This window comes from Salvelinus sp. IW2-2015, linkage group LG11 (genome assembly GCF_002910315.2).
Source record: "Salvelinus sp. IW2-2015 linkage group LG11, ASM291031v2, whole genome shotgun sequence".
In the NCBI taxonomy this organism is placed as follows: Eukaryota; Metazoa; Chordata; class Actinopteri; order Salmoniformes; family Salmonidae; genus Salvelinus; species Salvelinus sp. IW2-2015.
This window is the reverse complement of record NC_036851.1, coordinates 544,576-556,775: the sequence shown is the minus strand read 5'-3', so window position 1 is coordinate 556,775 and position 12,200 is coordinate 544,576. Positions and strand designations below refer to the sequence as shown.

Below are 12,200 nucleotides of genomic sequence, written 5' to 3'. Positions count from 1 at the left end.
GCCATAGTTTGTATATCTCAATTGTCAGTAGAAACTACATTTGTTTAAGCAAGTCAGCCGTATCTGCTATGTTTTTTTTTAAAGGCAGAAATTGAGGCTGAATGAACTGTTTTGCTGCAAGACAAGGCTCCGCTGATAGAAGACAAGGCTCTGATGTTGGAACAGCTTTATGTCAGCCCTAACAGTTTGTGGGCACCGTTATAGTGCAATTAATGTATTGTTGAGTGTTGTTTTGTGTTGGAGTTTTACATTTTAAAATCGCCACTGCTCTACCAGTGCCTTGGCATAACCTTAACATTTTGAATTGAGGAACCACTGTATCTCTAAATGTAGTAATAGTATGTAAATAATTTGATATACTATCTAAACATTTCGAAATACTTTAGTCAAAATGTCAAGATATGTTGAAATTCTGACTAATGTATCACACAATTTTTTTTAGATAGTATGTCAAAAATGTGAGATACTATCTAAATAATGTTGAGATATGTTAGTCAGAATTTCAAGATAGTGTCTCAAATTGTATACATACTATCTAAAAAATGTCAAGATACTATCTTGAAATATCTCAACATTTTTAGATAGTACTGTTTTTATTTATTTATTGTGTGGCAGGAATGGGCTTCCATATAAAAGCCATCATGATTGGAAGATGCAAGTGTAACCAGTGTGAAATGGCTAGCTAGTTAGCAGGGTGCGAGGTAATCGTGTTTCAATCGGTGACGTCACTCGCGCTGAGACCTTGAAATAGTTGATCCCCTTGCTCTGCAAGAGCCGCGGCTTTTGTGGAGCGATGTGTAACGGTGTCCATGTGTGCAGAGGGTCCCTGGTTCGAGCCCAGGTAGGGGAAAAGAGGAGAGAGATGGAAGCTATACTGTTACACAAGGAAGAAGAAATATATAACCGTTAGATCTGTACAGAATTGACACCAAGAATAAAACAAATGCGTGTTAAATTACACGGCCAAAGAGCAAAACCGAGGGACTCTCATGACCGGAAAATTAGATTTTCGTGCGGTTTTATGGTAAGCAAAGTAGTAGAATACAACCAATCACAATAAGGTTCACATCAACGATAACTAAATGTGCCCAATGGTGTTTGCAATATGTAGCTCTCAGACAAACTTAGATGGGCACTCCTTGTTTGACAGCTGGAGGACCAATGGAAATATCCATCGACCCAGCTGCACTATGGTGCAGCCAATGAAAAATAGAATGTTACGGGTCCAATTTTTTGGGATGTTGTAGCAGGAGACCAGCGCTAAACTTCACCAAATAATAGCTGTTTGTATTTTGTCTGCTGCAGTAGCCATTTTAGGTAAGTAGGTATTTTAACTGTTTTTATTCTGTGTTGAATTGCAGGGTCCTGTGTTGTGGTGCGGTGGTTGGTGAGTCTCAAACTTGTGCATCCCTCATGAATGAACTCATCTGCTCTTGTGCTTTATGAGGATTAAGAAATTGCACGGAGGCCCCCTCCCCATCTCACACCCCGTTTAATTTTTTTTAATGCATTTTTCTAAACTGTCATGGCGTTTTTGTGTCCTTGGAAATAAATGCAGGGAGAAAGCGCAGTGTTCGGCAACTGATGCTCTGACCGGCGAGTGTTGCCCAGGTAGGTGAAGTCATATTGAGGGGTAGCGGCGATGTCTCTGCGAGGATTTTAAGGGGGTGTTCACACGTGTAAGGACTGGAATATATAACATCATTGCAGTGACATTAGTTAGCAGGCTGGCTAGCTCGATACCTTGCTAATATAAATAGGACACGGTGCCGCCGACGTAACGATTAGTGTTGTTTTTGGTAGCTGAATTGATAACGCGTTCTTAATCATATAAGTTAGCTAAGAACTTCAATTTGCCAGGCAACTTGTAGCAGTTAAGTTCTACAGTCTACTAGCTACTTCATGATAGCCAGCTCAAGTCTTTGCCATGAAACTAAGACACGTTTCCGCAGGTAGGTCGATTATTCCTATGGAATTTTGGTGGAGCCAATATGCCGCACAACTACACCAGGTCTAACAGTAAACAAAGACCCTGGTCGCACAGGTAAAATAGGCAGCTCCCCTAGCCACCTGCAGTTTATTTGGATCCACATTAGCTGTTGCATAAGTCACAGCTATTCTTCCTGGGGTCTGCAAAAATAAAAGCATATAAACATAATAATAAAAGTGAATAGAGCCTAAACAATTACATGTCACACATTATACAAATCCAAAACCACTTGAGGTTCGTTTGTAAACAAACAATGTGTCCCAAATTAAGTTTGCTATGAAAGAACACCTTCGTGTCTGATTTTGTTGGCTAAAAAATTGTGCATTTGAGGCTGAGTTTAGTCTGTATACAGTAGACACAGGAAGGAGTAGGCTAGTTTGGCTCATCACTTTCAAGGTAACTTGCAAATGTCTAACTTTTTAAGTTGCACATGATGTTTTATTTCACATATAGCTGAGACTAGTTGTCACCTGACAATCATAAGTGCCATAGCTAATCATGTAGGCCTAGATGGAATGTGTCATAAAAGAGCCTTGGTTTATTGTACCAATTCTATCAATGGAGAAAGGTGACTAACAAATTATCTCCTGTTTTTTATTTATTTTTTAACTAGTAACTCTTTTCCCCCTGCAAATAATTTGACCAGGTCCTACTGAGGTTAGTGTATTAAAATCAATTTTCTTACTTCAATAAAGATATATATTTTTTTTATAGATGCAGTGAAGGTGAAGAGAAATATGAAAATACAAAAGAAGGACAAACAGGTTTGTATCTTTTTGACTTGCATGCTTGTTTACGTACATGCACTACCGCTCAAAAGTTTGGGGCCACTTAGAAATGTCCTTGTTTTTGAAAGAAAGCACTTTTTTTTGTTCATTTAAAATTGCATCAAATTGATCAGAAATACAGTGTAGACATTGTTAATGTTGTAAATGACTTGTAGCTGGAAACAGCTTTTTTTTTAACGGAATATCTACATAGGCATACAGAGGCCCATTTATCAGCAACACAAGCAAATTATCACTTGTGTTCCAATGGCACGTTGTGTTAGCTAATCAAAGTTGATCATTTTAAAAGGCTAATTGATCATTAGAAAACCCGTTTGCAATTATGTTAGCACAGCTGAAAACTGTCGATTAATGCTGATTAAAGAAGCAATAAAACTGGCCTTCTTTAGACTAGTATCTGGAGCATCAGCATTTGTGGGTTCGATTACAGTTCTCGTACAACGCTGTGTACTACTCCCTTCACAGAACAGCGCAAACTGGCTCTAACCAGAATAGAAAGAGGAGTGGGAGGCCCCGGTGCGCAAGAGAACGAGTACATTAGTGTTTAGTTTGAGAAACAAGACGCCTCACAAGTCATCAACTGGCAGTTTCATTAAATAGTACCTGCAAAACACCAGTCTCAATGTGAAAAGTGCTTCTTCAAACAGTTTCCAGCTGTGCTAACCTAATTGCAAAAGGGTTTTCTAATGATCAATTAGCCTTTTAAAATGATCAACTTGGATTAGCTAACACAGGCGTGATGTTTGCTGATAGTGGGCCTCTGTACGCCTATGTAGATATTCCATAAATCAGCCGTTTCCAGCTACAATAGTCATTTACAACATTAACAATGTCTACACTATATTTCTGACCAATTTGTTATTTTAATGGACAAAAAACAAGGGAATTTCTAAGTGACCCCAAACTTGCATACATACATGCATATTAGAACAGAATACATTGTTAACAAATGTCTTCAGCAACCTTGAAATGTAAAAGTAGATAAGTAAAGCAAGAGTAACACTGTCACTCAGCCTTGAGTTGCCTAAGTGTGTGGCTTGATATTTATGATCCTAAGTTCCATCGCAAATGGAATTGAATGATGAGTCAGACCTACGATTCTGACTCATCACACATTACCCATACAATAAGAGCACAGTCTCTCTGCTCATCTTTTGTTGAGTGGATGTTGAACGCAGGCATTCACATGACTCTGTTCGTTAGTCTTGGAGTCCTCTTGGAGTGCTGGTTCGTGAGATTCTTGTTAATGGCAGTATTTCATTCGAAACCACCGATAGGCTTAATTTTGAAGGCTCATTCTGTCATGACTAAAGTCATTTGTTTAAAAGCCACTGTTTGCAGGATTTCCTGTTCAATGGTCATTATAATTAATGATATACACAGTTTCTTGAATGATAACTCAAAACTCTTACTCCTACCCGAAAATGTTGCATTCTGTTACAAACCTGATTGCACTCCATTTTTTGTTGTTGTCATTTGAGTCTTTCTAAACCAACTTTGAATAGCTTTAGTTTATGCTTAAATTAAAGTTATTCAATGTTTGTTTAGACTGAAATGACAAAAAAACAAACAAGCATTTTTCCTTTGCCAAAATATGGCTGGATTATCAAGAAGCTGATTTAAACTGGATGATCATTACATGGGTGGACCTTGTGTTGGGGACAATAAAGGCCTCTCTAAAATGTGCAGTTTTGTCACAAATGTCAAGTTTTGAAGAAGTGTGCAATTGGCGTGCCGACATCAGGAATGTCCACCAGAGCTGTTGGTAGAGAAATTGCCTGAAAATTGAACGTTAATGTCATTTTACGTCAACTGGCCTCGCAACCACAGACCACGTGTAACCACGCCAGCCCAGGACCTCCATATCTGGCTTCTTCCCCTGCGGGATCATCTGATACCAGCTACCCGGACAGCTGAAACTGTGTTTGCACAACCGAAGAACTTCTGCACAAACTGTCAGAAACCATCTCAGGGAAGCTCATCTGCGTGCTCGTCGTCATAACCTACTTCAATGGGCAAATGCTCACCTTCGATGGCCACCGGGCACACTGGAGAAGTGTGCTCTTCATGGATGAATCCCGGTTTCAACTGTACTGGGAAGATTGCAGACAGTGTGTGTGGGCGAGTGGTTTGCAGCTGTTAACGTTGTGAAGACTGAACTGTGGGGTTATGGTATGGGCAAGCATAAGCTATGGACAACTAACATAAATGCATTTAATCAATGGCAATTTGAATGCACAGATATACCGTGATGAGATCCTGAGGCCCATTGTCGAGGCATTCATCCACCGCCATCACTTCATGTTTCAGCATGATAATGCACGGCACAAGGATCTGTACTCAATTCCACGGCCTGCATACTCACCAGACGTGTCACCCATTGAGCATGTTTGGGATGATCTAGATCGACGTGCACGACAGCGTGTTCCAGTTCCCGCCAATATCCAGCAACTTCGCACAGCCATTGAAGAGTGGGACAACATTCCACAGGCCCCAATCAACAGCCTGATCAAGGAAATATTGAAGGCGATGTCACACTGTATGAGGCAGATGGTGGTTTCCAGATACTGACTGGTTTTCTGAATGTAATTTTAATTTATTTTAAGGTATCTGACTGTGTGTGTAAAGTCTTTGAATTTGTTGCATGTTTCCTTTTTTAAATATTTTTGTTCAGTGTAGCATAAAATATAATTTCCCAAAATTTCAACATGCAGTATAGCTCAGTATTTTACTTATACATTTTTGTTCATATTTTTCAAGGGTGTCAATTTTAGTACCCACTGTATGTGTAGTATACTTTGTGTAATATTAGGCTACATCCCGATTTCCCCACCCTTTTCCAAAAGTGTGCACTTGCACGTTCCCTGTTATGGGTTAGGGTTCTTTTTAATCATGGCTGGAGTGTATTTCCACTATTGTAAAATCCTTGCAAGAAAGACCCAATCCCAAATGGACTTGTAAACCATACGCCATATGCGCTTGTGGAGATCTGAGAGGATTTGACAGGTGTAAGCAATAGTGGTAATGGTAATAGTGCCACGCTGCCCACTGAGGCTAGGTGGAAGTTTCTCCATATTGCTTATACCTGTCAAATCCTCTCAGATCTCCACAAGTGCATAGGGCAGGGTTTCCCAAACTCTGTCCTCGGGACCGAAAGGGGTGCATGTTTTGGTTTTTGCCCTAGCACTGCACAGCTGATTCAAATAATCAACTAATTGTCTAGCTTTGAAAACTTGAATCAGCCGTGTAGTGTTAGGGCAAAAACAAAAATGTGCACCCCTTGTGGTCCCGAGGATCAGTATGGGTAACCCTTGCGTAGGGCTTAGTGCTCAATTTGGGATTGGGCAGAAGTCTGCAAGTACACACTTCTAGTGAAGTGTGGAGAATTGGGACTCATCCTTAGAGATACCCCAAACCCTCCAAGGTGTGTTTTAGGGCATCATTCATACTGAAAATATGTCTATGACAACATTATAAATACCAAAAAGCTAGGGATGCACGATATATCGGAATCAGCCGATATTAGCTAAAAATGCCAACATCGGTATCTAGTTTAACACAGATGTGAAAAACCGATGTCATAGCTGAAGTGCATACCTAATATAACGTAATGACACCACGTAATTCCACGTAATCCACACAGCATTCCTAACCTAGCCCACAATGTCTGCTGTGTGGATTGAGCAGTCATTTGAAAGCGTAAGAACATTTCAGCGAGACAACTCAAAGGCAAAATCCATTAACGCCAAGATAATGGAATTCATTGCCCTTGACAATCAACCGTTCTCTGTCGTGGGTGATGTTGGCTTTTGCGACTGGTCCAGCACCGGTACACACTAACGTAACCAAGTGCGCCATTCAGATGTTGCACAGTAATAGCTTCACGACATACTATGGAATGCCGTTTGGGTCTTTGCGTGTCAAAGATACATGTCAAATAACACTATTTGACACATTAAATAAGCTATTAATTTGAAACTGCAAATAACACAGTTCTATTATATAATGTTGTGTGTTCTGAATTTGCATGTGCAAGCCAAGCGCCACCTACTATCAGTAACACTGTCAAAGCTGTACAAAAAAATCAGCAAACACCAGTCACAAACGATGCTTTTACAATTCCGCGTTGGTAATAAAGCATTTTGTTCAACCGCATCTTCTGGGGGTAGCTAGCTAGCTTTAGCTTGGTACCAAGATGGCACCAATACAACCAGCCTGAAAACAATGACCAGTAGAAACTGCAGTCATTTTCACTATTAGTAATGATTTAGGAATCCTTGTGAGTAAGTATTAGTTAGGTAGCCACTTGTTGTTCGCCTATTGAAATTGAACTTCAGTTCATGAAAATAAATAGCTAGCCAGCTACTTAATCCTGTTGCCCAAAGCTAACGTTATAAGCAGCCAGCTAGCTTCATCTGGCTAGTGAGGCTCGACCTGACCGGGTTATGTGTTGTGTAGCTAGCCACAATAAGTATTAGGCACAATAGTGGAATTTGCGGTTTTCCTTCAAAATAAAAGTACCACTTTGAAAGTGATGTAGAAGGTTACAATTGGTGGAATCATGCCATATTTAGACTAGATAATGTTAAACAAGGTTGGAATGTGAAGCAATGAAATGGGGTATCAGTCTACTCGGTGACACCCACAGAACACAACTGTGAAGAGTTTACGCTAATATTAGCGTTGTAGCTCTTATCGCGGGACTGTGACTGTGAAATCATCTCCCCAGTCAGTGTATTGACATTCATATTGCACTGCACAGCTTTACCTAAGGATTGGGGATCAATGAAATGGGTTGACAGTCTACTCAATACCAATATTTTTTTCCCCCAACGTCCTCCTCAGAGTTATCAGACTCCAAAACATCCACAGAGTTTTGTTTTTCCTATGGAATAGTGTTCAAAACACAGGTTGACAATAAAAGTGGCTCCGTTGTTTGAGTCCTCCAATAAGAGCTACGATGCTAATGTTCTCTGGGTGTCACTGAGTAGACTGATGCCCCACTTCATTGATCCACAAGCCATAGGTAAGGCTGTACATGTGAAATAATTATGCCTTCAATTCTAAAGTATAATACATCCAGTGTGATTTCAACAGATTTTTGTGGAATTAACTATTTGTCTTTTGTTGATTTTAAAAAAATAAAAAAATAAATCAAATTGTATTTGTCACATACACATGATTAGCAGTTGTTAATGCGAGTGTAGCGAAATGCTTGTGCTTCTAGTTCCGACCATGCAGTAATATCTAACAAGTTATCTAACTTAACAATTTCACAACAACTACCTTATACACACAAGTGTAAAGGAATGAATAAGAATATGTACATAAAAATATATGAATGAGTGATGGCCGAACGGCATAGGCAAGATGCAGTAGATGGTATAGAGTACACTATATACATATGAGATGAGTAATGTAGGGTATGTAAACATTATATGAAGTGGCATTGTTTAAAGTGGCTAGTGATACATTTATTTCATCAATTCTTCCATTATTAAAGTGGCTAGAGTTGAGTCAGTATGTTGGCAGCAGCCACTCAATGTTAGTGGTGGCTGTTTAACAGTCTGATGGCCTTGAGATAGAAGCTGTTTTTCAGTCTCTCGGTCCCCGCTTTGATGCACCTGTACTGACCTCGCCTTCTGGATGATAGCGGGGTGAACAGGCAGTGGCTCGGGTGGTTGTTGTCCTTGATGATCTTTTTGGCSTTCCTGTGAAATCTGGTGGTGTAGGTGTCCTGGAGGGCAGGTAGTTTGCCCCCGGTGATGCGTTGTGCAGACCTCACTACCCTCTGGAGAGCCTTACGGTTGTGTGCGGAGTAGTTGCCGTACCAGGTGGTGATACAGCTCGACAGGATGCTCTCGATTGTGCATCTGTAAAAAGTTTGAGTGTTTTTGGTGACAAGCCGAATTTCTTCAGCCTCCTGAGGTTGAAGAGGCGCTGCTGCGCCTTCTTCACCACGCTGTCTGTGTGGGTGTACCATTTCAGTTTGTCCATGATGTGTACGCCGAGGAACTTAAAACTTTCCACCCTCTCCACTACTGTCCCGTTGATGTGGATAGGGGGCTGCTCCCTCTGCTGTTTCCTGAAGTCCACGATCATCTCATTTGTTTTGTTGACGTTGAGTGTGAGGTTATTTTCCTGACACCACACTCCGAGGGCCCTCACCTCCTCCCTGTAAGCCGTCTCGTCGTTGTTGGTAATCAAGCCTACCACTGTAGTGTCGTCTGCAAACTTGATGATTGAGTTGGAGGCGTCCATGGCCACGCAGTCATGGGTGAACAGGGAGTACAGGAGAGGGCTGAGAACGCACCCTTGTGGGGCCCCAGTGTCACCACCTGGGGGCATCAGGAAGTCCAGGATCCAGTTGCACAGGGCGGGGTCGAGACCCAGGGTCTCGAGCTTAATGACGAGTTTGGAGGGTACTATGGTGTTAAATGCTGAGGTGTAGTCGATGAACAGCATTCTTACATAGCTATTCCTCTTGTCCAGATGGGTTAGGGGAGTGTTATTGCGATTGCGTCGTCTGTGGACCTATTGGAGTGGGTCTAGGGTGTCAGGTAGGGTGGAGGTGATATGGTCTTTGACTAGTCTCTCAAACCTCATGATGACAGAAGTGAGTGCTACGGGGCGGTAGTCATTTAGCTCAGTTACCTTAGCTTTCTTGGGAACAGGAACAATGGTGGACCTCTTGAAGCATGTGGGAACAGCAGACTGGGATAGGGATTGATTGAATATGTCCGTAAACATATATATATATATATATATATATATATATATAACGTTCCAACCTCGTTTAGCATGATCTATTAGATTATGGCATAATTCTAGTATTTGTATTCATTTGCGTCACTGTCAATGACATACTTTTTATTTTGAAGGGTAACTGCAAAGTCTACTATTTTTGCTAATCCTTGTGGCTAGCTTCACATAGATGGGTCCTACCACCATTAATCAAATAAGAACGGTCTTATAATTTAGGGTTATTTTAGATGACACCTAGCTGTATATTTAGTTAGCTAATGGTTGTTTTGCTATGTTTTTGAGGAAGAACATTGTTTGCACCTATGAGTTAGCTAGCTTTTAATTTTTTTTTACCAGCACTGTAGGTGCACGAGACAACTTTACCAGCATCATAGCATATGTATTGATGAATCATTGTGACATATGAAATACGAGTGACAGTCTAATCAATGTGTAATAACTACGTAAATTAATGAACGTGTAAAATTGTGACCTGCGTTCATATTCAGGTCCTGATTGGTCAACAGGCTTATTTGACACGTCAAATAGTGTTATTTGACGTTTATCTCTTTTGACATGCAAAGACCCAAATGGCGTTCCATAGAAATCCTAGTTGAGAATGACACGACTGAACAAATGAACAACGAAACATTACAGTAAGTAAGTGAAAGAAATAGGTTTTGACTGTTAATGGGGACATGCGTAGATACACACCAAAACGTTATTTTGTTGGTGTGTGTGTAACCTTTATTTAGCAAGTTAGTTAAGAACAAATTCTTATTCACATTAACCGCCTATCCGCATGACGCTGGGCCAATTGTGGGCCGCCCTATGGGACTGACGTGATACAGCCTGGATTTGAACCATGGGCTGTAGTTACGCCTCTTGCACTGAGATGCAGTTCCTTAGACCCCTGTGTAACTATTTAACTGTACTAAAATGCTTAAAAGGCAGCTAAAATTTTAAATATCGGTATCGTTTTTATTTTTTGCAAGGAAAATATTATCGGCCAAAAATGTAATTGGTGCATCACTACCTGAAGCGAAACATATCCAAAAACTGTCGGTAAGGGACTACAGCCAAGTTTAAGTTCAGAAATCATGTCAAGTTGTATCCCTTTTTAAAGATACGTAACCTTTGCCGCAGTGGGCCAAATGCGATCCCCTAAATGGACAAATATTGCCCAGAAATTACCTCCCTCTGAAATGTATCAGATACATTGGTATTGTTAGCCTGTGTATGAACCATACAGGCAACACTCAAGCTTTGTGTACATGGAACAACTGCAGTTTCAACTGTGTTTCACTTGTCCATCTCACTTAGTCTCTTTTGTTTCTCATTTATTTCTTGCTCAAACGGCCTCAACCCATGACCACCACTTTATGCCATCCCTTTTCACATGGGAAAAAAAATGTTACTCTCCCATGAGCTTGCATTCCTTCTGGCACTCCTCTCTGGATTTCCCTACCCAAACCACCCTGCAGCCCCGTGCTTCTCCTGAGAGGTTACATTTGAATGATGCCCAGTCCTGAAGCGTCCTGTGGCAGCAGCCTTACCATTTCTGCTGGATAGGTGTCAGTGTTTTTAGGGAGAAGGCACAGGGAAGCATTGACTTGACTGCATCTGTGGTGTTCAGCAGCTCGGAAGGCTGTATTGATTCATAGGGAATTTGATTGCAGGCAGCTTGTTTGTGGTTGACCGAGTTGGCTGGCAAGCGTGTACATTGCAGCACGTCACTGGGCGCTGTGCGTGCAGTCGCAAATGAAGGTGCATGGGAAATGTAGAGCCATGGAGCCTCAGGACAATGTGCCAGCAGCTCTGCGGTTCTGGAGATGGGAACCTGGATGAGGGTTACACTGTGGACTACTACACTAGGATTTGACAGGGATCGTGAGGTGAGAAGGAATGTTCCTGTGATTTTGGAGTAAGACATGTCCGTGGCTTTTCTGTCTTATTCAATCTTTGCGCTACCAGTTTGTCTGTTTGCAGCCTTGTCCTTGCAAACAGTCAGATCCTGTTTGCAAGCTGGTGAACGTTGTATGAGTGTTAGGTCGGTTCATTTGGAGAGGTGTCGTTTACATCATACATACCATGGTCTGTTTTTATGTTCTATTCATGTAAAAAAAAGAAGCATTCTTTCTATAGGCAAGATGAATGCTGAACTTGTTTTCAATGTCACAAACCTCATTATGAGCTCTATTTGTGAGAGACTGACTGTCATATTTTGTGGTTGACCTTCTCCCTTTTGATTGTTCATCCCAGCCTGAAGACTAGGGAAAGCAGCTGTTGACCAAAGCAGGGGGGCAGGCTATAGGTAGCATCTGTCTGATCAAGTGCAAAATGGATGAAATGTCAAATAGTCCCGTCAGCTGGCAACGAAAGGGTTACCATAGAGACGGCGTGTTTACGTTGCTGCTTGATACAGAGCCTGTTTCCATGGCGACGGCCCTGATTCCCGGAGCTGGGAGTCTGATTCATTGACATTATTATCTTCCTGTGCATGAGTTGTCCCATATACCCCTCCACATGTCCTCAGCCTTGGTTTATAAATAACATGTTGCTCAAAATGGGACTGCACCAATATAGCCCTTATCACATGAAGTGTGCCATATCTACTTTTACACAAATTTCTCTACTGGGATGTGATACGCTGCTAATTCTCGTGGATACAATTACTG

At 41.2% G+C, this 12,200-nt stretch overlaps 1 protein-coding gene across 6 annotated transcripts in view; it reads left to right on the top strand.

Moving 5' to 3' along the window:
• The first annotated feature begins 1,228 nt into the window (after positions 1–1,228).
• Positions 1,229–12,200, top strand: part of LOC111969627 (chromodomain-helicase-DNA-binding protein 6-like) — an 83,871-nt gene continuing 72,899 nt past the window's right edge. For 3 of the 6 annotated variants that reach the window (XM_023995765.2, XM_023995766.2, XM_023995764.2), the window contains exons 1-2: positions 1,336–1,611; positions 2,705–2,754. In XM_023995765.2, coding sequence (XP_023851533.1) covers positions 1,506–1,611; positions 2,705–2,754 — 156 coding nt within the window. In that variant the 5' untranslated portion in view covers positions 1,336–1,505. The other 3 variants (XM_023995767.1, XM_023995768.1, XR_011480539.1) reach the window with 3 other exon arrangements.